This window comes from Mobula birostris, chromosome 16 (assembly GCF_030028105.1).
Source record: "Mobula birostris isolate sMobBir1 chromosome 16, sMobBir1.hap1, whole genome shotgun sequence".
NCBI lineage: Eukaryota > Metazoa > Chordata > Chondrichthyes > Myliobatiformes > Myliobatidae > Mobula > Mobula birostris.
In genome coordinates, this window is record NC_092385.1 from 24,596,318 (window position 1) to 24,623,128 (window position 26,811).

The 26,811-nt window shown below is 40.9% G+C and overlaps 2 protein-coding genes across 5 annotated transcripts in view; one reads left to right on the forward strand and one right to left on the reverse strand.

Moving 5' to 3' along the window:
• Window positions 1-9,120: 9,120 nt before the first annotated feature.
• Window positions 9,121-10,693, reverse strand: hesx1 (HESX homeobox 1). The gene is made up of 4 exons (XM_072280110.1): window positions 10,495-10,693; window positions 10,078-10,274; window positions 9,357-9,458; window positions 9,121-9,251 (listed from the first exon to the last, which is right to left on the reverse strand). The coding sequence occupies exons 1-4, from the start codon at window positions 10,691-10,693 to the stop codon at window positions 9,129-9,131; spliced, it is 621 nt and encodes a 206-aa protein (XP_072136211.1). The 3' UTR covers window positions 9,121-9,128.
• Window positions 10,694-15,041: 4,348 nt separating this feature from the next.
• The window catches only part of appl1 (adaptor protein, phosphotyrosine interaction, PH domain and leucine zipper containing 1), a 70,540-nt gene continuing 58,770 nt past the window's right edge, over window positions 15,042-26,811 (forward strand). For 2 of the 4 annotated variants that reach the window (XM_072280424.1, XM_072280425.1), the window contains exons 1-3: window positions 15,044-15,181; window positions 24,631-24,729; window positions 26,692-26,751. In XM_072280424.1, coding sequence (XP_072136525.1) covers window positions 15,128-15,181; window positions 24,631-24,729; window positions 26,692-26,751 — 213 coding nt within the window. In that variant the 5' untranslated portion in view covers window positions 15,044-15,127. Of the gene's footprint in view, window positions 15,182-24,630; window positions 24,735-26,691; window positions 26,752-26,811 lie in introns of those variants that run through there. The other 2 variants (XM_072280423.1, XM_072280426.1) reach the window with 2 other exon arrangements.

Below are 26,811 nucleotides of genomic sequence, written 5' to 3' on the forward strand. Positions count from 1 at the left end.
TTTATGGAGGTGTATTGTTTTGGAGCAGTTTGCAAATTGAATGGAGTGGCAGTGGTTTGTTGAAATGATGTGTTTCTGACAGTGGACGACCAATCCCTGATGTGTCCTGATATGACTTCATGGTGACAGCAGCTAAGTGTGGAAGATAACAACTGGTCTGCCAGAGATTAGAATAACAAAAGCAGAATTAAAGTTACTGTTAGGTCTAGAAAGGCACTGAATTATTGAAAATCAAAAACCGTAGATCTTTGAAGTCTGAAAGTAAGATCCTCAGGGGACTTGAACAGGAGTTTACTCTCATGATAAAATGGAGGACCTGAATAATTGCAAAATAAGGGAGTCACCATTTAAGACTGAGCTAAAGAAGAATTTCTTGTTTGAGAGACTTACGGATCTTTGGAAATCCTTGCACCAGAATGCTGTGGAGGCCGAATCAAATGTTAAGAGACTTTTGATCACTAAGTGAATCAGGTGTTATTGGGAAAGGGCAGGAAAATGGTTTTGCAGAAAGTGTCCAGGATCTTGCTGAATGACAGACCAGACTCAAGGGGTCAAATGACTGTCTTCTATTAGTATTTCTTATGGTCTTATCAAAACAAACAGCATTGGAAGACGGTAGATCAGACAGAATCAGTGGAGAAAGGAAAAATTTAAGTTTCAGATTAAAGCCCTTTCATCATAACTGAGAAGAAAACAAGAAAACATTTGTTTAAAAGCTGCAGGGAGGATCGGATGAAGGGAAAACTTCTGGTAGGCGAGGACTATTTTTCTGAATATTAGTGATTCCAGTGTTTACAAAGCTATTTAGATAATGCATTACTAAGGCCATTTAGAGAAGAAAGAATATATACACCTGGAATGGGGGGGCTGGGGGAGGTTAGCTACCAAAATAAATTTGTCCACAGATCTCCCTTATATTTGTGATACTTAACATGCTCTTGATCACTTTCACTATGGATATCCAGTCCCTATCCCCTGCCACAAAGGCCTTAAAGCTCTCCGTTACTTTCTGGACAAAAGACCCAACCACTCAAAGACCTACACCACCACCCTCCTCCATCTGGTGGCGTTGGTTCTTATCCTCAACAATTACCTTTTCTGTTCCTCCTATTTCCTCCAAACCCAAGGTGTAGCCATGGGCACCTGAATGGGCCCCAACTATGCCCCCCTTTTCGCTGGCTATGAACAGTTCCATGTTCCAATCCTACACTGGTAACACTCCCCAAATCGTTCTGCACTGCAATGATGACTGCATTGGTGCTGCTTCCCGTGCCTATGCTGAGCTTGTCAATTTCATCAACTTTGCCTCCAACTTCCACTTTGCCCTCAAATTTACTCATATCCCTTCCCTTTCTCTATCTTGCTGTCTCCATTTCTGGAGACATACTGTATATTGATATCTTTCATAAACCTACTGACTCTCATAGCTATCTTGAATATACTCCTTCCCACCCTGTTACTTGCAAAAATACCATTCCTTTTTTTCCAGTTCCTCTGTCTCTGCCACGTTTGTTCTCAGGATGAGGCTTTCCATTCTAGAAAATCTGAGAGGTCCTCTTTCAAAGAACGGGGTTTCCCTTCAACACACACAAAATGCTGGAGGAACTCAGCAGGCCAGGCAGCATCTATGGAAAAGAACACAGACGATGTTTCGGGCCGAGCCCTTTCAGCAGGACTGGAGATAAAAAGACCAGGAGTAGATTTAAAAGGTGGGGGAGAGGAGAGAGAAACACGAAGTGATAGGTGAAACCAGGAGGGGAAGGAATGAAGTAAAGGGCTGGGAAGTCAATTGGTGAAAGAGATACAGGGCTGGAGAAGGGGGAATCTGATAGTAGAGGACAGAAGGCCATGGAAGAAAGAAAAGGGGCAAGGAGCACCAGAGAGAGGTGATGGGCAGGCCATCCTGATGCCTTGAATGGGAAGTTTTCAACCTGGCGTCATGAACATTGATTTCTCGAGTTTCCAGTAATGCCACCCCCCCCCCCACCTTCACCATTCCCCATCTCCTTTTCCCTCTCTCACCATATCTCCTTGCCTGCCCATCACCTCCCTCTGGTGCTTCTCCCCCTTTTTCTTTCTTCTATGTCCTTCTGTTCTCTCTATCAAACTCCCCACCCTTCTCCACCCTATGTGCTGTCCCTAATTAGTTAAAATTCTGGTTGGAGTTTGGAGTACTGCCCCCCTCCACCTTCACCATTTGCAATACTCCAAACTCTAACCAGAATTTTAACTGATTAAAATAGTAATTGAATGCTCAACTAAATCAATCCCTTCTGTCTACATAATGTTTATATCCCTGTTTTTTCCACACATTTACATGGCTATCCAAGAGGCTCTTAAACACCTCTATCATATTTGCTTCTACTACCACCCAGGCAGCACATCCCAGACACCCTCAACTCTCCTATCTCTGTATAGAAACAAATTCCAGCACATTTTCTTTGAATTTACCTCCTCACACCTTAATTGCATGCCCTCTAATATTAGACATTTTGGCCCTATCAACTCTAATCTATGCCTCTCAAACTTCTAACAGGTCTCCCCTCAACATTCCAGAGAAAAGAACTTAAGTTTGCCCAACTTCTCCTTATAGTACAGGCACATGCCCTTTACAAACAACAACATACTAGTAAGCCTGTTCTGTGCCTTCTCCAAAGTTTACATATCCTTCCTATAATAAGGTGAACAAAATGAATGCAATACGTCACACTCTAACCAGAGTTTTATAAAACTGCAGCATAACTTGATGAAGTTTGAACTCAATTCCTCAACAAATAAAGGCAAGCATGCCATATGCCTTATTTACCATCCTATCAACCCTCTGGTAAGATGGAGGCGTGCTCAGACGCAGCAGTTTTTACAGGGCCAGCAAAGGTGTTAGGCTTTTATAAACCTATTTTTTTTAAACAATCGCAAGACCCTGCTGGACATTAAGAACTTAAACTACTGCAGGTCTACCCCGTCAACGAATTGCTTGTTGGCAAAGAAACCGAATGAGCAGGACTTGGTGTGGATCGTGCAGCTGCCTGTGTCAGAGGCACATCGGTGCGCAAAAGCGGTGTGCAGTCTAACAGCGAGGGATCATCTTAGTCACGTTTCTTGTGATCGTAAGACCTGCTGGACACTATTAAGTCTGATTAACTGATTTACTGCTGCGCGGCAGGGAAGCTATGTGGCCTTGATTGTAGTGAGGACTGGGCCTCAAGCTGGGGTGTAGCCTGTTTACAGCCGCCCAGAAGAGAGGTACGGTATTGGAGTTGGTGCACTCCAAGTGAGGTGCGGCGTCCAAGCTTCAGTCAGTGCTGCCCCCCAGTGTTCACTTGGCAGAAGAATCAGAATCAGGTTTATTATCACCGGCCTGTGTCGTGAAAATTGTTCACAGCAGCAGCAGTTCAATGCAATACATAATATAGAAAAAAAACACAAAATGATAACAACAACAAATAAGTAAATCAATTATATACATATATTGAATAGATTAAAAATCATGCAAATAAACAGAAATAATATGTTAAAGAAGTGAGGTAGTGTCCAAAGGTTCAATGTCCATTTAGGAATTGAATGGCAGAGGGGAAGAAGCTGTTCCTGAATCGCTGAGTATGTGCCTTTAGGTTTCTGTACCATATTGTGTTCGACTACAGGCTGCTGCAACAATTATGGACTCAGGATCTTGGACTATATTATTTTTTGACGATTTTACTGAAATTTTTTTGTGCTTACTATCTTACACAGAATGTGCCACATGCACCTTATGCTGTGTATGACTGTTGGTATTGTGTTTTGCATATTCTTACAGCCACATGTCCAAAGTACAGGACAATAATATCATATATGACACATGCTGCAACAAGTGAGGGTAGAAAATAAAAATCGCTTAACCAGACCAGACTCCCCATATGCTTCCTGGGTTCTTACATTGCAATATTTCACCAAGAAAGTAATATGCAAAATATGCAAAAGTAGCTATTTTATAATGAGCCAGGTCACCCATGGTAGGGTACAAGGAGGGGGATGGAGCTGAGGCAAGAATTGGAAGGCAAGGATCCTAGGTTTGAAGGGAGGATATGGAGAGGAATAATGACACAAGGTGAATCTGGAATTGTGTATCTTTTGTTGGGATCAATATTAATATTCAACATTTTTTTGTTTGAGTTATTACAAACTTGATCAATGAGGAAAGGTTTACAAGTAATGTATTTGGGTTTGCTAATGATAAGGAAGAAAATCAATCCACAATAAGATGTAGGTAGCTATACAATTGGTCAACGAGGTGGAATGGGCTATAATGTGGAAAATCACAAGGTTAACTTTGATAAGATTGATAATAAACTTTAAAATGAAATGTTCTGGTATAGAAGATGACTATAGGCACATGACAAGAACTGGAAAAGAAATTATTTTGTCCTTTATTCCAAGGAGGTTAAACAAAAGACTCGCTGTAATCCTTCACAACCTTAACAAGACAGTACCAAAAAAAAACATGCAATTTGTTTTCAAATCAAAGGAGGCAGATTGTGAATAGGTTGTACCTGTATCATGTTTAGAAAATTGAGGGGTATCCCAGTGATTCTGGCTGATTGATAAAACTCTAAAGATGAACAATAAGCAAGAGCTGGAAGATACATTCTCTATTAAGTGAATCTTTGCAACGTAAAAGTTAAGGTGCTGCCTTTAATTCTCAATTTTGTTGATTATATAGGGTTTTTTTTTGATTGGATGTAGTTTTATATTTAAGTTTACTTGTGGAATAAGTTGTTAATATTAATAATATTGTTCTGGTTGCCACCTTTGCCTGCCAAAGGTAGGCTAAGCACAACATTTTTCAGTCTAAGAATCATCAATTTGCCAAGTGTTCACCACACAATGAGCATTCATCTTAATCCCATTAGGGTTTTATTTCAGCATGGACTGTAAATCTTTCACACTCAATTGACAGTTTACCTAAATATACTTCTACTCGTATAAATAAACACAAGCATAATAAAAAGCCACAATCAAAAAAATTATCTATTAAGAGTGAAAGACAATGCCTAACATTCAGGGTATAAAGATTCACTTAATAGGGAAATGCTGCTGCTTCATGCAACTTGAAGTGGTGTCCTGCTGCTGCCCATCACCCATTTAGGACTTGTTATCTAGGCTATTCCCTATTGTTGAAACTATTCCTTTTAATTTCTTTGTGGGGGTTCAATAATGAGGAACAAATTAGTCCCATTAGGACATTTGGCCAATAATAGAAAAGCTAAATAGGTATTAGACCTGACTGGATTAGGCTGATCTCCTATTGTGACTGATGTGGTCGGGATTTAGATGGACAACACAGTGGGTTTACTGCACAGGTGATGCTATTCCCTTTTAGGGCAACAGGTGTTAAATGAATTCCATAATCATTACCACCCTACGAGTTCAGGCATGATACAACAAACTACAGTCAAAAACAAAAGATCTAGAAAGTAAATTGAAGATAGGGTAATAAATCCATAATACTAATATAAATGTTACTTCGACACCCCAGATCAGAAGACTGCACGGCAGAAATTTTTTTTATATAAAAAATTTAAACATAGCCTCCTTGCTTTTACACGATCCCCATCCATTAATAAAGCAAAAAGGATTCCATGTCCTTTAATAATCATCTGGATTTATCAAGTCACCTTCATGTGAAAGTAACTGAAATTTCTTAAGTGGTACAGACGTGCAAATTTCCTGTTTGTATGATTCAATCACAAACTTTGACAACTTTCTTACTACAAAGGTTAACTTTCAGCTTTGATGCATCTACTGCTGTCGCACCTGGATGAAATATATTCTAGGCTGTTAACAAGGATGAAAATCTGATCAGTTTTCTAGTTTCTGCTCACAGGAATGGTGCCAGATAATTGGAGTGCTGTTGTGCTCTAGTTTAGAAAGGACAAAGGGATACATCTTGTAATTAGAGGCTACTTAGTCTAACTTTGCTGATGGGCAAATTTACTGGAACCCATTGAGCGCAGTATAAAACAATTTAAAAAGGCACCTAATCAAGGGTAGTCAGCAGGGATTTGTTAAGGTTCAGTTTGATTAACAAAAAAATTGAGGTACAAAGAAGTACATTTGATATGGTCTACATCAGCTTTTAGCAAGGATGTTGACAAGATCCCATATGGTCAAAAAGGTTTAAATTTATGGGATTAAGGAGAGTGGCAAATTGAATTCAAATTCATCAGAAAGGAAAAGCTGATGGTTCTAATTGGTTTTGTTTTCATGACTGAAAGGCTGTTATTGGGGGGGGGGGGGGGAGAGATCCCCACAGGATTCTGTATCTCACACCTTGTGTCCTATAATGTAGATTTATGATTCATAGTTAGTGGTCAAAGCATGATTAAAAACAAAGCATTTAATACCAAAGATGGATATTATTTTGTAATCCTTTACACTTGTGCCTGGAAATCATATTAAGCAATCTTTAAATGAATTTGGCTTGCCAGTGAGAAGGAAAGCTTTAGAGTACAGGGAGATATTTGGCAGAATAGTGGTAAATAAAATAAATTGGATGCTGTTTACAAGGAAGATTGGAGATCAGTGGAGGGGGTTCATGAGAATGTCACCGGGAATAGAAAACTGTCCCTATGAGGAAAGATTGGCCCAGTCTTGATGAAGAGTTTCAACCCAAAACATCATCGTTGGTTTATTTCCACAGATGCTGCCTGACTTGCTAAATTCCTGCAGTATTCTGCATATGCTGATTTGGCTAAACTAGGTTTTCCTTGGAATAAAGGGACACCAACAGGAGACGTAATTAAGGCATTTAAAATTGACCAGCCTAAGGAGTAAATAGTAAAGACACATTTTCCTTTGTCAAGGGACTACAAAATAAAGTATTGTACTTAACTTTAAAGTGATTGGTTGAAGAATTAAGGGGGCAAAAGGCCATTCCCTCCCACCCCCATCATGGTCAGGGTCTGTGATTCACTGACTGAAAGTCAGTAAAGGCCAAAATAGTCTTCACATTTAAAATGGTTTTGAAGTGTACCTGAGGAATTGTGACATGTAGGGCACAGCCCAAGAGCTGGAAGGTAGGATTATCCAGCCCTATCCTGGTCCCTCTGTGCCCTAAATCCTAAATTTTCTATGACATATTATATATACATATATATTTTACACACATATAATAAATATATATATATATATATATATATATATATATATACACACACATATAAAACATCTGTTGTGTACCTTGCTTGATCTATGACTAATAATACTTCCTTTCATCATCATGAGTTATAATAATTCCTTCAACTTTGTGCTGCATCCTTCATACCTCCAATCATATTTAGTCCTCTCCTTATTCTTACCCAACTGGGAGGCAGCTTGGAGAATTTTATATTATCGGTGCTACATAATCACAAATTGCTTTCAGGGAACACCACATACATGTGATTCCCCATCACATTTCTCAAAAGATTTTTAAAAATATGTACTGCACACTAACTATATTAATCCTCCATATTTCTATCATGCAAATAGTTTTGTCCAATTCCTTTACTCACCAGCACCAGGAAGTGACAGACCAACTTCCCTTTAATAATGGTATTGTATACAATCACGGAAAGTAAATACATTGACATAAATACCAATTTTAAGTCTCTATTACATTCACCAAAAAAGGGAGACAAAAAAAAGTCTTGATGATAAATGGTTATTTGACATTGCTTGAACATACTGCATGAATGAAACCTTACACCAGTGCTACAAGTCAGATCTCTCTGCTGCTTCCACTTTGCTTGTAAATTCACAAATCTTACTGGATGTAGAGCACCTTCCTTATGGAAATTACTCTGGGCACTTGTGCTATTTTTGTTATAATTTTATTTTAAATATATAAGATTTGCAACATACTGGCTTTTTTTTATACAGACAATACTTGGTAACAGACAATTGTACACATACTGAAAGACCTTTTATACATGCATTAAACAATTATTCACTCCAGCTAAAGTTCTGCAAATTGAATAAAATGTCCGATCCATTTACATTAATTACTTCTTTTACATTGGGTAGATTTACACTTCATTTCTCAAAAATATCTTTACCCAGCACAAATTATCTAGGAAGTACAAACTAAACATTTCATAAAATCGCTGTTGGACACTCTCTTCAACTTTTCTTTGCAATTGTTAGTTGCTGTTTTGAAACATAAAGAAATAATGAGCAGATTATCATAGAATTATGCATCATTGCCATTTGTTGGTGTTGTTTACCCACCAAGTTCCTCTAAAAAGGACAATATTTTTAAATAGCAAAACTATTTCTGAAATCTGCAAACATTTCAGCAATGTGGCCCCAGAATTAAAAGAAAACAGAAACACATTTACACAATTTGATCAGAAACTGGTACTATTTGTCCTTCAAAAAAATCTCAGGTCACCCCAAAGGGCTCAGCAACCAATGAAGAACACTGATGTCTTGGTCAGATGGGAGAACAATTCAGCATCACCCAGTGTGGCCATTTTGGGGGGGGGGGTGGAATCAACAAATACAAGCATTTGGAAGAGAATCAAGGACTCTAATCAAGTTGTCATGGTCATCTTCCTTGGATTTATTGTGGGGGGGCATTATTCTCTTGGGGGGGGGTCCTGGATTTCCTCAAATTCAAAAACTTCAAGACTTTCATTGTACAGTTCACTATTGTAGCAGAGAAAAGCCAATATGTGTAAAGCAAAATTGCATAAACAGTGGAGAGGCGTGAATGTGTTTTCTCCGCTCAAGATCTGATTTAAAAATCACCAAATTGATTCTATTTGTTTTTTTTAGGACAATCCCGGATGGTGGACAGCTTGAAGCACGTTCAGAGTGGGATGCTACTGCCTGGTTAATAGGTTAGCTAGTCAGGAGGCATTGCAACAGCCTATGCACATTAGCGCCTGTGAGGTTCAACGATTGCGATCAAAAATCAGACGTTTGCCAATTGTTTCCCTCCACAACCCGTGGCTGCCGAGTTCAGCACTTCTCCCCTACTGCATCACCTGCAAAGACCAACTAGCACAGAATCCAAACACAAGTGTTCCCGGTCCACATGTCTCAGGCCACAAGAAGGAACATCAGAATGTACACAAGATTTTCCTGTGTTTTTGCGGATCAAGGTCTTATACCTGCGTACTTGGTTTCCGATTTTGAACATCTGAACGTATTAGTGCATTTTTCACCATTAAAAACTGTGACTCACGATGAGATCGTTTCAGTTTTGCTCGACGGTTCTGGAACCAGATCTGAAATTTAAAAAAAAATCAAAAGCAATATTTTGTTTTAAACGGCAGCGACAGCATGAAACCGACATGAAACCAGCCTTGTTCTGTGTTATGTCTCTTAATTACCTGAATTCGATCTTCATCCAAAGCCAGTTTCTGTGCAAGTTCCTCACGAACATCAATTCCTGGGTAACAATTCAGCCGAAATTCCTCTTCCAAAACTTCAATCTGAGAAAGTGATTCAAATAAAATGCACATGTTTCTATCACATCACAATCACGTTACGGTGGTTGAAACAATGTCTTTTAATTGAATGCTGCAATTGAAAATAACCAAAAACAGACCCAGTGAAGAGGTAATAGCTCAACAATTAAATAGAACACAGAGAGAGAATTTAAAAAAATCACAAACCGGACAAAATCTGCACATGCTGGAAATCTGAGCAACATACCCAAAATGCTAGAGGAACTCAGCAGGCCAGGCAGCATCTACGGAACAGAGTACAGTCGATGTTTCGGGCAGAGATCCTTCAGCAGGACCCCAGCATTTTGTATGTGTTGCTGTGGAATACCAGCATCTGCAGACTTTCTCGTGTTTATGCTGCAAATCAAGTAGTAGCATGTTTCCTATCAAACCGGTGACAATAGATGGGAGCGGATTTTTTTTTCTGTTAAATTACCTTGCTCGGTTATTTTAGAACATATCCATTATAAACGACCTTGGTCTATAATACTGTACAGTGTATTGGAGAGATTATTAACTGTACACTGTAGAACTAGAACAATGCGGGTTTAATACGAGTTTTCGAAATAACAAGCCACAAACTATACTTCGATTTTAAAGCTACCTGGCTCCTGCTGAAAGCGGTCCGAGGTCTTCTCCCTCGGAACCAGCAACAGTTCGGCGGATAAGAGACGCGATCTTCATTCCGCCTGTTCACCTTGGTACAGTAGAGGTCGCGGTCACTCCCCTTGTCTTCCTTCCTTGTGTAAGGCAGATCGTGAGATCTCTCAGAGGAGTTTGGGCAGGATGTCCCTGGAAAAGCTGAGGGGAAAAATGCGGTCAGTGTTACAATATATAAACAATAAGGATATGCCACACTTTTCCATTGATGTGTTCAGGTAGGGAATTAAAAGTGAAAAAGGCATTCTACGACAGAACCACGCACAAAGGTAGAGCGATTCAGAAAAAAAACTTTACATAAACTGTACAAATAAATCAAGCTGCTGAATAGTTTGCATCAATTATTTAACGCCAGATTTACCTGTAATATTAAGCACATCAGCCCACGGGCGATAGGGATCGATAATACAAGTGGTTTTCTCATTCGTCTCAAGCCCCAAAATACTCTCAATAGTGAACGAACATGTTGAAACTTTTCTTCCCGACACCTTCCGAGTTTCTGCAGGCTGATAGTGAGCTTTCAAGTCAGCAGTCAAATCTCGGGGGCAAAATTTGGCCATTATCCTCGATCGCTTTCGCTCCCCTTACCACCCCGACTGCTCCCGTCCCATATATTTGTAGAATTTTTCAACGTCACTGATTAAAGTAATATAGTTGGAAAGTTTTAGCATTTGAATAAAGAACCCCCCACGTGGAAGCATGAGGCGATAATTGTTTATTTGTTGGCATGTAATTATCACCTAATGGGAGCAACAAGGGGGCCACCCAGAGGGAGGAGGCAACGTTATCTCTCCCAAACAGCTATCACAACTTTCTTTCAAATCCTTTAAAACCTGCATTGTAGCAGTTCGGATTTTAAAACATACCCAAGAAATAAACATTTTAAATTCTGATTTCAAAATCGGAGAGGAAAACTTCATCCACAAGGTAATCTCTTAATAGTATTAGAATAATCCTGATGAATATTTCCATACTTTTACATGCATATCTAATGTTGCATTCGTAATGACGGGAAAACAAAAGTACACGCTGGGATGCGCCGCAAATGCGGTTAAAGCTCAACGTAATTGTTCTCCATCTGCCGGCTTAATTCAGTCAAACAATCTCTTTAAATTACTTTAAACACATAGCGATGTTTGTTTATTTACTCCGTTTAAATATTAAGTAATTCGAGGACACTCGTATTCCTAAACTCCCATAATCCCTAAAATGCCTTTTCATTTAGGAAATCAAATTGCGTTTAAATTAACATAACTCAAATTACAAAATAAACGAATCCCAAGGATATTTGCCACATGGGTATGTTTTCTGAAAGTCATGATCTTCAAAATTCATGCACCAAAAGCGTCTCGTGGTTAGTTAGACTGATGCACTTTCAATTTTCTCTGGTTCCATCCTACATCTGCTGTTTGCTGTCAAGTTTACAGAACTGCGAATCTCCATCGCGGCGCCAAATGTCCTGACCCGGATTTGAGCCGTACCCTCCAAATATCCGGACCTGCCTCTCGGTTTTTTTTTCCGCACTACCTTACTTTCCCTTTTCTATTTATGATTTATAATTTAAAAATTTATTATTTACTATCGATTTGTAATCCAGGGAGCGCGAAGAGCAGAATCAAATATCGCTGTGATGATTGTACGTTCTAGTATCAATTGTTTGGCGACAATAAAATAAAGTATAAAGTAAAGTAAAATGCCCACTTTGCAGGATGAAGTTACACGGCAGACGGAAACAGAGGTACAACAATGGTTTGTGTAAAAAAAACTATAAAAAACAAACAAAAAAGTCAAGGAATATGATTTGCTCAAGTTTAGCAGAAAGGAACTCCCTCCAGTCCCAATTATCTGGCCCAGGTGAAGAAGTTTCCTTAACCAAGAGAAAATCTGCAGATGCTGGAAATTCCAAAAACTTCCACAGTACTTTTTTTCCCCACAAATGGTCCCTAGCTTGCTGCGTTCCTCCAGCATTTTGTGTGTGAAGAAGTTTCCTTAACATCTTGGACTTTCCTTAAAGCCTATGCAAGCTTCAGCTGACCCATGTGAAGGGCCTTTTCCCCAGCCGAAGAGCCAGTACAAGACAGCAACTACAGAGCCAGCATTGTGTTTCTCCTCTCCTTTCTCTGCTTTATTTAGTTGACTGGTTGTGTTATAATTCTTTCTGGGTGGATTTAGGTGGCCATTCCATCCTCTCTGGTGGTGGGGCCATCCATCAGTCACATGGTTGTGGCAGCCAAACTCCAGTGGCCCAGACACCCTTCAAATTATTAACAACAAAGAATAGGATGAAAAAAGCTACGTTCGTCCAAACATAGCTTCTCTCAAAGCAGCGGGTTGTGATTGTTAGCCCTCTGGCCAGTATTATGGCCTTGAAAATGTATGATTGAGCAGTTGTCCCTAGCCCTGAGCAAGGGGCTCACTGGGAGCAGGATATTTCTGCAGGCGGACAAACCCTGCACCAAGAGCTATGGTACAGAGGGTCATTCTATCCTCTTCATTCCCAGTCAGATCCTCCTCTCCCACCTGCACCATCTGGGGAAGATGACATCTGGGATCGTCCCCATCCAACTCAGTTTTTGGGAGAGCAGCCATTTGCACGCACAGGGACGAAGATGTATGTCTGGCATCTGGGTGTTTAACCACAAGAGTGGCAAAACCAGCCACCATGTCCTTAGATCCTCTGCAGATCAGCTGGTAGGAATATTTGCAGGCATTTTTTAATGTTTCTCTTCTTCAGTCTGTAGTTCCCACCTGCTTTAACACCACTATCATCTTGGTACCCAAGAAAAACAAGATGTCGTGCCTTAATGACCATCACCCAGTGGCTCTGACATCGATATCATGTGTGCTTTGAGAGGCTGGTCATAACAAGCACTAGTTCCAGCCTCCCAGACCATCTTGACCCACTACAATTCGTCCACGCTGAAGCAGATCTATTGCAGACACTATCTACCGGACCCTAAACTCATCTCTGGGGCATCTGGTCAGCAAGGATCAGCAAGGTTAATCTATTGTTTATTGACGACAGTCTGTAATACCATAACACTGAGCAAACCCATCACCGAACTGCAGACCCTGGGCGTCATCCCCATTCCCTGCAAATGGATCCTGACCAATAGACAGCAACAGTAATCAATAAGGATGGGCAGCAACACCTCTGTGATGATTATTCTAAATGTGGTGCGCCATCAGTTTGCATCTTCAGCCCGCTACTCTTCTCCTTGTACACTCATGATTGTGTGGCCAGGTTCTGACCTAACCCCACCCACAAGTCTGCCGATACTGCAATGTAGTGGGCCATATCGTCAAATAACGATGAGTCAGAGTACAGAAAGGAGATAGAGAGCTTGGCAACCATGCTGTCATGACAACAAACTTCCCCTCGATGATAGCAAAACAAAGGAGCTGGTCATGTTGAATTCAGAAAGGGGTGGGTACGCTGCTCCTGTCTAAGTCAATGATGTTGAGGTTGAGAGCTTCCAATTCTCAAGCGTGAGTACCGCACTTGCCTGTCCTGGTCCAACCACGAAGACCCCAGTGCCTATACTTCCTCAGAAATTTGGTATGCCTCTGTCGACCCTTGCCAATTTTTATTGATGCACCACAGAAGACATCTTACCTGGATGTATACCGACTTGGTACGGCAACTGGTCTGCATGTGAACAGAAGAAACTGCAGGGAATTGTGGACACAGCTCAGCACATCACAGAAACCAGCCTCCCCTCTGTGAACTCTGTCTATATCTCTCACTACCTTGATAAAGCAGAGAGCATAACCAAATTTCCCACCCACTCTATTCTCTCTTATTCCCTCTTCCATCAGGCAGAAGATACGAAAGCCTAAAAGCACACACCACCAAGCTGAAGGACAGCTTCTGCCCTGTTGTTATAAAAACATTAAATAGTTCCCTAGTACAATAAGATGGATTCTTGACCTCACAATGAACTTCAATGTTTACCTGCACTGCACAATGATTCTAATCTGTATGACCAGTATTCAAGACCAGTTTTTCAGGGGTATCTTGCTGCATGTGATAAAACAATTCCAATTTTTTATTAGATTTTTCCACTTTCATTTGATGTGCTTAGCCTAAACTTTTAATCAAATTTGGTCATCAGCCCTAATTTTGCTAATTTTTCCTCCTTCAAATTTGGGTTGACAGCTCTTCAACTGAAGCGCATCGGGAGATTGTAATAGATTAAAGGGAATTATACAACTACGAGTTGATGCTGATACCGCTAGGTGAACGTGCAAAAAAAAACTTACTGACTGTTCTCCTCAAATATTCCTTCGATGATTTGGTCCTTACAGTCAGTCCAGGTTTATCTGTTCTTAATGGCTAATGAGACTCATATGGGAGTTAGAAACTCTACCACGGAGCTCTGTGTTGGTTCTACACAACTGATGAGCTTTTTGAGCGGCATCAGGAGGGGCGAAGAGGAAAGGTGGGGGTAAATGTGACAATAGTAGCCAAATTAAAATGCAAGGCAACGAAATACACACAAAAAAAAGATACTCGTCAAATTGAGCCTACTGGATTGGTGGACAGATAATGAAGAGGATTCCTTTCCGCTTGGTTTGCAATTCACAGAGTTAACCTGCCTGGTTAAACTCCAGCAAAACAATCGGTCGTACTCAGTGCTTCAATAAACGAAGCTCTTTCCATTTCAGTTTCAGCTGTCCTGAGCTGGGCGTGGGGTGGGGACTCCATATTTACCACACTTATGCATAACGAGAGACGTCCACTGTGAAGTAAGAGTTGCCATCTGACTCCAGGATCTCGCATCACTCCCCCGATCACAGTACAGTAACGCTGCCTTCACACCTACACAGGAAGTCATATTTAATTGACAGTGTGATCAGCCAATCAGCTGCCACTGAGGGCAGCCGTTTGGCCAATGGCGGCAGAATTTCCGCTGGGTGACGTTCCAGCGCTGGATGCCTTGTCGGCCCCGATTCGCAGGGGAGGCTCGTCGTTCTGCTGTGAGGCCGGAGAGATGCCGGGCATCGAGAAGCTGCCGATCGAGGAGACTCTGGAAGACAGCCCGCAGGTACCAGCAGAGCGTGTCGAGTCAGAAGGCCGAGGCGCGGCCTTGGCGGATTGCTGGCGGGTCGGGGTATCGATCCAGCTGCGGCGAGTTGAGGAAGCCGCGGGTTTGTAAGCCGCCCTGGGCTGGCTGATTTAAACACTAATGTTAAATTGGGTAAACAACGTGACACCGAGGCACGAAATGATTGAACGCTCTATTTTATGACCGACAGTAGAGCCGGGAGTGAAATTTATTGGGTTTGTTGTTCGATTAGTGAAAATAAATGACAGTAATTCTTAAATTCTGGTTTGAACCTAACAGATCGATGCCAGCAGTAAACTGGAAGAACTCTGTACTTGCATTCTGTAGCACTGTGCACTCCCATCTCAGTACTTGCCAAAAACCTTTTACTGTACAGCTACTTACACAATTTTCAAAACTCAGCCATTGCTGTAGTAAAGCTAGTTGATATTTGCCGGGGGCAAGTTTCCTCAAACAACGAAACGATTAAAAAAGATGTTTTCGGCAGTGTGGAGTGTGGGAGAAGCATCGCCCAACACACTGGGGATAATTCTCTGTTCTTCAGTTTAGCACCATGGAATCTTTAACGTTCCTCTGACTTTAGTGCCTTTTCAAAATCTGACAACAAATAGCGCAGCAGTAATGGACCAATACTCCATTTAACATCTTTCAAATTGAATTTCATCTGAGTATTTTTGGAGGCTTCTGGCTACTTCTGGAGTGTGTCCAAATGGAAAAACTACAACTAAAGGTTTAAGTAAATATCAGTAAATATTAATAGTATTCTCAATTCTGAATCAAGTGATTTTTTTTTGCATTCTAGGAATGCCTTATATTTTCAGATAGACTTTAAACTGAGAGAAGAAATTGCAGCATCTCTGGCAGAGATATTTGCTGCATCTATAGCTATTGTTGAGGTACTTAAACAGTGGGGGTGGCTTATGTTTTGCTTTCATTTAAAAAGGGCACAAGGACAAATCAGGGAACTACAGGCTAGTTATTCTAATATCAGGGTTGTTGAGTCAGGAAGTGGAGGGCAAAGATTGAGAGTGAGATGGGAAAGATTAAGTAAGAACTTGTAGGCCAATTTGCATTGCCAAAATACCAAAAAAAATCTTTTTTTAAAATCACCCAGTCTATCTGTGACACCAGTCTGTTGGTACCTGAAGTCCCAGGTCCCCCTGGTCTGGTTAGGGATAATCAACATAGCTTTGTGAATGAGGAGTCATATCTCACAAGTTTGATTGTGTTCTTTGAAGTGGTGGTAAAGAAGTTTGTTGAGGGCAGGGCAGTAGATGTAGTCTTTTATTGAGGCCTTTGACTGGTTTTGGATGGTAGGCTAGTCAGGAAGATTAGATCATTGGGACCCATGGTGATCTGCACACTTGGATAGAATTGGCTTAGTGAAGGAGCCGGAGGATGCAACTGGAGCACTTTTCGGATTGGATTCCCATAACCTTTGGTGTGCCGCAGGGATTGGTGCTGGGTCCACTGTTCGATATTTACATTAGCAATTTGCATGATATTGTATAGTTAGTAAATTTGCAGATAACATCAAATTGATGGTATATTAGATTATGAAGAGGGATATCTCAGATTACAGAGGAATCTAGATCAACTGGAAAAGCGAACCGAGCAATGGCAGATGGAATTTAACTCGAATACTTGTGCAATGTAATTTCAACCAGAGCAGGACTTGCATGTTGTATGGTAGGACCGTTAAGAGCATTGTAGAACAGAGAGGCCTAGGAATACAGGTATATTGTTCACAGAAAGTGCAGACACAGATAGAGTGGTGAAGAAGGTGTTCATGTCGTATTGCAACTGTACAGGTTGGTGGTGAAACTGCACTTGGGAGTACTGTGTCCTTCTTTAAGTATACTTTACTAAATAAGGTGACCAAAACAGTGCATGGTACTCATCAATACCCTATACAATTCAAGCAGAAGAAAACCCTGATCCCTTTGTAGCTCACTTATTTACATTTTCTGTACTTTGACTCCACTTACTGACCTCACAGTTTCCCAGATTTTCCAATATCTTGCTCCTTTTGGCTGTTGTGTTTTACTATTTATTGTTATGTTTATTATTTAGTGTTGCATTTGTTGTGTTATGATTGCACTGCCCCTGAGAAACACTGTCTCATTCTGCCCTGCAGAGCTGATGTATGGTTAGTATGACAATAAAGTTTTTTGAATCTTGAATCTTTTGCCAACTTTTTGCCGGCTCAACATATGTATTTTTTGTTGCTGAGTCCCAATGTCCTCTTCACAGCTTGTCCTCTCAATTATTTTAGTGTCGTCATCAAACCTGGGTACTGTTACAGTCTGTTGCCTCCTCCTCCTCATCATTATTATCAGGTGCTGTGCCGAGTTTGAGCTTTGACTGCCATGGCCCACACACTTCTGTTTCGGGTCAAGTGGATCAATTCATTGGTATTCATTTCCAGTTCGCTGGCTGCTGTCTCCATCATCATTTGTCCTTGTCTTCCTCTTGCTTTCTTGCCTTCAATCTTTCCCATAATTACTGTGCATTCTAACTCCTCTTTCCTAATCACATGTCCAATGAAGTTACGTTGCCTTTTCATGATCCATACATTATTTCTCTTTTTGTGTTTGCTCTGTTCATGACATCCTCGTTAGATATTCGTTTCGTCCATGATATTCTTTGCATCCTCTTCAAAAAACACATCTCTGCTGCTACATGTTACTAGATATTGTCCAACATCCTGAGCCATATAACATAACTGGATAAATGTAACATTTCAGTACTCTGAAACGGGTTGTCATACCTAGTTTAGTATAGGTCAGTATATCTTCATTCTCGTAAAGGTGTCTTTTGCCATCCCTATTCTTCTTTTGACGTCCAAGTCGCACCTGCCATCTGATGTCACCCAGCTTCCTAAGCAGCAAAAGTTCTAAGATATCTGTTATTTTTTGTAATATTGTTTCACTGTATACATTATATAAATCAGGGGAGAAAACACACCCTTGTCTAACGCTTCTCGTGATTTTCGTAAACTGACTCACTTCTCCATCTATTCTTAAAGCGGCAGTTTGTTCCCAGTACAGATTTCTGATTAGGCGGAGGTCTTTCGAATCTAGATCTAGAGCTTTCTGTAATATTTCAAATAACTTATTGTGCTTCACTTTATCAAATGCTTTTGTGTAGTCGATAAAACAAAACAAACAAATCTTTTTGCCTCCTACAGGTCCTTAAAATAATTTGAGGACCAAGTACATCTGCTCTCACTCCTGCCACCCCACTAGGAATAGGGTTCCCCTGGTCCTCAACTACCACCCCACCAGCGTCCGGGTCCAACATATTATTCTCCGTAACTTCCGCCACCTCCAACGGGATCCCACCACTAAGCACATCTTTCCCTCCCCCCCCCCTGCATTCCGCAGGGATCGCTCCCTACGCAACTCCCTTGTCCATTCGTCCCCCCCATCCCTCCCCACTGATCTCCCTCCGGGCACTTATCCATGTAAGCGGAACAAGTGCTACACATGCCCTTACGCTTCCTCCCTTACCACCATTCAGGGCCCCAAACAGTCCTTCCAGGTGAGGCAACACTTCACCTGTGAGTCGGCTGGGGTGATATACTGCGTCCGATGCTCCCGATGTGGCCTTTTATATATTGGCGAGACCCGACGCAGACTGGGAGACCACTTTGCTGAACACCTACGCTCTGTCCGCCAGAGAAAGCAGGATCTCCCAGTGGCCACACATTTTAATTCCACATCCCATTCCCATTCTGACATGTCTATCCACAGCCTCCTCTACTGTAAAAATGAAGCCACACTCAGGTTGGAGGAACAACACCTTCTATTCCGTCTGGGTAGCCTCCAACCTGATGGCATGAACATTGACTTCTCTAACTTCCGCTAATGCCCCACCTCCCCCTCGTACCCCATCTGTTACTTATTTTTATACACACATTCTTTCTCTCACTCTCCTTTTTCTCCCTCTGTCCCTTTGAATATACCCCTTGCCCATCCTCTGGGTTCCCCCCCCCCCGCCCTTGTCTTTCTTCCCGGACCTCCTGTCCCATGATCCTCTCGTATCCCTTTTGCCTATCGCCTGTCCAGCTCTTGGCTCCATCCCTCCCCCTCCTGTCTTCTCCTATCATTTTGGATCTCCCCCTACCCCTCCAACTTTCAAATCCCTTACTCACTCTTCCTTCAGTTAGTCCTGACGAAGGGTCTCGGCCTGAAATGTCGACTGCCCCTCTTCCTAGAGATGCTGCCTGGCCTGCTGCGTTCACCAGCAACTTTTATGTGTGTTGCTTGAATTTCCAGCATCTGCAGAATTCCTGTTGTTTGAGGACCAAGAGTTGATGTTTGGGGAAACTAGAAATTACATTCTTTCAACCTAAAAAAGATCCACTTATTCTGACATCTGTATGTCTTTATATGACAGCTGGACTTCAATCCATTCTAAGATACTTGTGGTCATACTGTGAGGTCTTGTGGTATCTTGTCAAAGTCCTGCTTAAAATTTAAATACACTATATCTGCAGGTTTCCCTCAATCCTTAAAGATCTCTAGTAAATTTTTCAATCATTATTTATCTTTAAAAAAACATACTGAGTTAGTTTGATTACATAAAGCTTTTCTGAGATACTTTGCTTAAAGACTCCAGCATCCAGTTTACAAGAGACGTCAAGCTAACAGGCCTATAATTTCCTGCTTCTTGTCTTCCTTCCCTGAACATTTACAGTTTTCTAACCCATTGGTACCCTCCCACAACACAGTGAGTTTTGAAAATTTTCAGCCATAGGCTCCATAATCTCTGCAACCACCTTGCTTAAAACCCTTGAATGTAGACCATTGGATCTTGGTGATTTATCTACCTTTAGTCCCCTTTTCTAATACCTTGCTCCTTGTGATTGTAAATATCACAGGTTCTTCCATGATATTTGACCTAGCCCATCTGTTAACCGTCAGCTTCAAAGAGCTCATTGAATTTCCTTAGACTCAGTTTACATTAAGGAATCTGAGCTGACTGTCCTTTATTAATACACAATTCCCCTAATGTCTTTGATAATAGCCTCTGATTTGTTTTTTCCACATCATTAACGTATTTTCTAGGTTTAACCCTTTGGACCTTTTGTTTGAAAATGAATGTACAGATGTCCCCCGCTTTATGAATGTTTGCTTTACGCCACTTCGTTTTTACGAAAGACCTACATTAGTACCTGTTTTTGCTAACCAAAAGAGGATTTTCACTTTTACGAAAGAAGGCGCCCGCTTTAAACTTGTGTTTACCCCGAAAGACTACCATGACCACAAAGCCTTGGGTGGGCAGGTGCATGCGCATGTGTGTATGTGCCGGATTTTTTTTCCTACAAGTCGGTTTTGGCTAAATCTTCCCCCCATTGTACACATTATTTATACTTTATATAGGCTGTGTATTTATTATATCATTCCTGCTTTTACTATATGTTAGTGTTATTTTAAGTTTTATGTGCTATTTGGTATGATTTGGCAGGTTATTTTTTGGGTCTGGGAACGCTTAAAAATTTTTCCCATATGAGTTAATGGTAATTGCTTCTTCACTTTACACCATTGCGGCTTACGAACGGTTTCATAGGAACGCTCTAACTTCGGATAGTTGGGGGAAACCCGTATACATTTACGGCCCTCCAGGAACATTCCATTTGTCAAGTAACACTGAAACATTATGATCAGATTTTCTTCAACAGCTTAGTTCTCTCAACATGCATCATCTGGATTTGATGATTTGTTAATTTTCCAAATTGCTTGTTAACCAACCTTGCAGTGGGATTATCTCAGATCTTCTTCATTTGTTTATATTATATCTTACATTTCTACAATGCTTTCTCTTTCACAATATTCTACATCCCTTTCTCTGCTGTAATATTTGGTTCATCCTCCATTATGAAGATTGAATCAAGCTACACGTACATTAGTCGTGTTCTTTCCCTTCACAAGAATTGTTCCTTTTTAAAAAAGTTAATTGGTTCCACCCTTAGACAATTTTGTTGTTTAGGCAATGAATTTTGCTGTTTACAATTCCTGTTCTATGCTTAATTTTAGAAACATAGAAAAACTACAGCACAATACAGGCCCTTCGGCCCACAAAGCTGTGCTGAACACGTCCTTACCTTAGAACTTCCTAGGGTTACCCATAGCCCTCTATTTTTCTAAGCTCCATGTACCTATCCAGGAGTCTCTTAAAAGACCCCATCGTATCTGCCTCCACCACCGCTGCCAGCAGCCCATTCCACACACTCACCACTCTCTGTGTAAAAAATACTTACCCCTGACGTCTCCTCTGTACCTACTTCCAAACACCTTAAAACTATGCTCTCTCTTGCTAGCCATTTCAGCCCTGGGAAAAAGCCTCTGACTATCCACATGATCAATGCCTTTCATTTTCCTTCACTTGTACTGAAATTTTCTCCTTTGTTTTCTGATCTGTCTTCTAGACCGTTACACATTTCATTGTATCAGGAAATCGCCCTAGCTTGATGGTACCCCAATTCCATACTATCTGTTTCTAATCTAGGATCCAGAAACAGGGCTGCCCTGGAAGACCCATTGTTCTTGCCCACTTTTGCCCCACCAAACCTAACTCCAGTTTGCCTCACCTTGTCCAGTCCCTTCCCATCCACATCTGGGATGCTTTTCATGCCCACCCTCATTTTGATAACTTCCAATTCTCTGGTCCTAATTGCCTCGTCTTTATTATGGATGTCTTGTCTCTGTATGTTTCCATATCCCATCAGGAAGATTTTGGCAGCCTCCACTTCCTTCAGGAACAAAGACCCAACCTGTTTCCCTCCACGAAATGCTATTATCCAGCTGACAGAAATTCTTCATATCCTCAACAAATTCTCTTCAAATTCTTCCTACTTTCTACATGTCCAGAGTGTAGCCAGGCACTCTTGCATGGGCCCCACCTATGTCGGATAAATAGAATGGCCCTTGTTCCAAACCCACTCTAGCACCCCTCCCCAACTCTTTCTCCAAAGCATTGAGGACTGCATCGGTGCTCCTTGCGGAATGCTGGGTGTTATCATCTTTGCCACCATCTTACTCTCTACCCTCATTGTTATTAGCTCTCTTTGCTTTCCTGGAACTCCCTGTCTCCATCTGGAAAGACAGACTAGCCACCAGTATCTGCAATAAACCCGCAGACACCCAAAGCTACATTGACTTTACCTTGGCTTCCACCCTGTTTGCCATCACTTTTTCCACAGTTTCTCCACCTCTGTTGCGCATGTTTTTAAGATTAAGCTTTCTGTACTGAGATTTTTGAAGTGCCCTTATTGTTCTGGAGATGTACTTCCTCCCCTCTGCTGTGGTTGATGAAGCCCTAATGCACCCTGCATTAACTTTCAGCATCCCATTGCGTACACACAGTATTTGCTGTTTGGGCCACTGAGTTCTTCCAGCAGTTTACTTTTTGCTCCAGATTCCAATGTCTGTAATCTCTTGTGTTTCCTTTCTGTTTTTTGTCTGGTTTTCTCCTCTATTCATTGCTTGATATTTGTCCTAAGCTGCTTTCAGTTTTTTCCTTGCCCTTTCTCATCCAGGGAATTCTAGCCCCATCTTTTCTCTCATACACTTGGTGGCCACTTCATTACATCCACATGTACACCTCATTAACGCAAATATCTAATCAGACAAGGATGTAGCTACAATTCAGTGCATAAAAGCATGCAGATGTGGTCAGTTATTGTTGAGACCAAACATCAGAATGAGGAAGAAATATGATCTGAGTGACGTTGACCATTGAATGATTGGGGTGGTTTGCATATCTCAGAAACTGGTGAACTCTTAGGATTTTCACACACAAACGTCTCTGGAGTTTGCAGAGATGGTGTGGAGGGAAAATCCGGAGAGTGGCAGTTCTGTAGGCCAAAACACCTGGTCAGAGGGGAATGGCCAGATTGGCTCAAGTTGACAGGAAGGTGACAGTAATTAAGATAATCATACATTACGAAAGTGGTGTCCAGAGGAGCACCTCTGAATGCACAATACATCAAACTTTGATGTGGATGGGCTACAGCAGCAGAAGACCATGAACACACTCTTAGTGGCCGTTTTACTGGGTACAGGAGGTACCTAATAAAGTGGCCATTGAGTGTATGTTTGGTGTGTACCCAGGCATTTCTGTCTTGAAGGCTTGCTGCTGACCAGTCTCTACTTCCAGAATAGTTATGCTAAATTTCTTGTCCAATTGCTGTCTGATATATTAAATGTGCAATCCCAGAACTTAATTTCTTCACGATAATGGGAGGTGGGTATTCCAACCGAGGGGTGACCTGTCCTTGCGTGATACCTATGTACATACCAGTTCTGACAAAGGATTCATGCAAGTATTAGAAATTTTGGTTTCTATAGTAAATGACTGATCTGCATCACGTTTTCAGTGCTTGAGATTTTGGCCCATCATTTGTAGATAGCAAAAATATTTTTTAAAAACTGCCAGTGCTGGAAATATAAAATCATGGCAGAAAATGCTGAGAGCAGTTAGCAGTCAGCATATGAGAGGAGGAACAATTAATATTTTGGGTCCAGGAACCACCTTCAGGCATTTCTGCGATCTGGAGTTGTTGCTTTACAATTATTGAAATGGATCATCAGCAGTAAGTTTTCAAGCACTCCAGAAATATATTGTGGCCTTATTTGTGGTCTGCCGGCTGTGGCATAAGCGCCAGACTTTGGAGCGAATGCTCCAGAGTTTGAATCTAGCCGGCACCCTTGCACGCTTTCCATCCGTGCGGGGTTAGGCGTCAAGCTAGCAACTCGGCCTCGTAAAAATAAGAAAACCTGCTTTAAAAAAAAATGTTGTCATGACGGCATCCGGATGACTCCACTTGGAGTTAAGGGCTTTCTTCTTCTTACTTGTGGTCTGAGAGGACAAAAAAGAGGCTGCTGCTTTATATTATTTTGGTGACATTATGGATGCAGATTCCTGAGAAAAATTTTAATGCACTTTGACAATTGGTTGTAGGGAATAAAAAAAGATTGATTTGCATTTATATAACATTATCTTTTTCAATCTGAGGATATCTGAAAGCATTTGCACTTATCATCAATAAAGAACAATGAATTAATGTGCAGTTGATATGCTGATCTGGGGTAAATATTGTTCAGCAAACAAGTGAACACCCCGCTTGAATAGTGCAATGGAGCCGTTTCTGATCCGGCAGTGCAGGACTCCTTCTAGTTCAAAAATGTGCAATGAAGGTATTTCTACAGCTGACCAAACAGTTCATAGTCATTCTAAGTTCCTTGTCCTTAATATTTAATCAACACTTGCTGATGGTGCATGTAGTATTATTTACTAGTATCAAGCAATTCATCTGCATTATTATTATTTAATTGATGTAGTGGTTAACTTGTGTAAATTAAAAATACAAAAAATATCCAAATTCCATTTGTCAAACTTACTTTAATCTTAATTTTGAACAGACACGTTCGCTACTGGGAGTGTTTGAAGAAGATGCTGCTGCAGTCTCAAATTATACCACCCAACTTTACAATGCCATGAAGCGGATTTACGATGCACAGGTATTGTAAGTTATCAGAAAATGGAGGTTGGCATAGAATAAAATGTGGACCTTGGAACGGAACTACAAATCTTTACAAGCTTATAAAGCAAATATGGTGTTGATGCTGAAAATTTAAAATGAACACAGAGCATGTTGGAACTACTCAGAAGGTCAAGCTGCATCTGTAGAAAGGGGGATAGAGTTAACATTTCAGATCTGATTTTTCATTAGAACTAGCAAAAGTTAGAAATTAAATACTTCTTTTAAGTTATAGAGAAGAGGGAGGAGAAGAAAGGGTATCCCTGTGATAAGGTGGAGGGATCTGCCAGAATTATAGTACTATGGAAAAGTCTTGGGTGCCTTAGGTATATATATGTGCCTAAGTCTTTTGCACAGTACTGTAGTAATTTCATATATTGCACTGTAATGCCACAGAAAAACACATTTCATGACATACGTGAGTGACAATAAACCTGATTCTGATATGAGTCTCTATTGTGGTCTGAGAGTGGGAAGGGGGCAGGGAGAGGGGAATTATGGTTGGGAAAAGGGGAAGGGAGAGGGGAGGGAGCAGGAGGCACCAGATTGACATTCTGTAATGTTCAATCAACCAGTTGTTTGGAATCAAGTGACCTTGTGTGATGTCTCAGGACTGGGTCACCTGCAGCCCCTAGCACTCCTCCTCTTCCCCCTGTCCCACACCCCTCCCACGGTGCTCTACCTTTGCCATTCCCAACATCCTTTGCTCCCGCCAGATTTACAAACTTGCTCTCTGCTTCATGTTGACAAATACAGTACTGTGCAAAAGTCTTAGGCACCCTTGCTATGTATCTGTGCCTAAGACTTGCACAGTGCTATATTTCCGTGAAATGATATTTCAGACATGAACAGCATACTTAAATGTTCACCATCTCAGGCAAATCTCATCAATGTCTGAGTTTACTGTTTGAGTTTTTATATTTTTCTGTGATCACCAAAACAGATATTTTACCAAGTTTTTGATCCATGTTGAGAATTGAAGATTAAAAAGTTTTGCTGCTACATATATTTTCTTGTATTTAGTCAAAATGTTGCACTTTACTCTTGCTGTAAGGATCTTACATGGAAGAATCCACATGGAAGAATTAATGTTTTAGGAAAAGTAGAAATAAAGTAACTTTGAAGAAAATAGTGCACGAAATGGTGACAATGGTGGAAAATATTTTCTAATTGCATAGAAAATCTGAACCTTGTGATTTGTAGTGTCATTCTGTTTTACTAGGCTCAGAGCTTCTTTGTTGACATAAATTTGTCATAGGAAAGGAAGGAAATTGCCTTTTAAACTCACGAGAGAGCATAAGCCATCAACTTTTTGCTGTTGATGTTTCTGTAGCAGGCAATTTCTTTTTTACGCGGTCAAGTTGCTAGCTCGACGCTCAGCCCAGCACAGATGGAAAGCGTGCCAGGGGAGCCAACTGGGTTCGAACTCGGGAGCCTTTGCTCCGAACTCCAGTGCTGATGCCACTACGCCAATTGTGATCCTAAACTGTACAGAATTGTGGAAATTTTGTTTTAGTCTGCAACCACATTGAGGTTACTACATGTGGTATGTATGAAATAAATAGTCTTTGAAGACCCCTTTGGAAAAGCCACATCTCCATCAAATAGTGACTTGTGTCAGTTGTGATGTCCTGGTCAATCAAATAAAGCTGGTTTGGGTTTTCTGCTTTTGAGCTTGCCGAGCATGGTTGCCTTCTGTGTTAATGAGTGATCAAGTGAAAGCACCGGTAAATGGAAAATGGGAATATGGGAGAATAGGCTGTAGGATAAATTTTAGGTGTAATGGTATTACACTGTTGCATAGGCTCTGAGCTGAAATGTCCTCATTCTTCTTGTAAGGAATATGAAACAGCTTTGGATATTTTGAAATTGGATAATTCTATTAAATAATATTCTTTAATGAAAGGTAGAATGTGTATTTTAATCTGTATTTGTTTTGTAGAATGAATTGAGCACAGCAACACATCTGACGTCCAAACTGCTGAAGGAATACAAACAGCAGGTAAAAATAAATTGAAGGAATTGACCATAGCAAAATTGGGCAGCAATATTTTGATAGTCA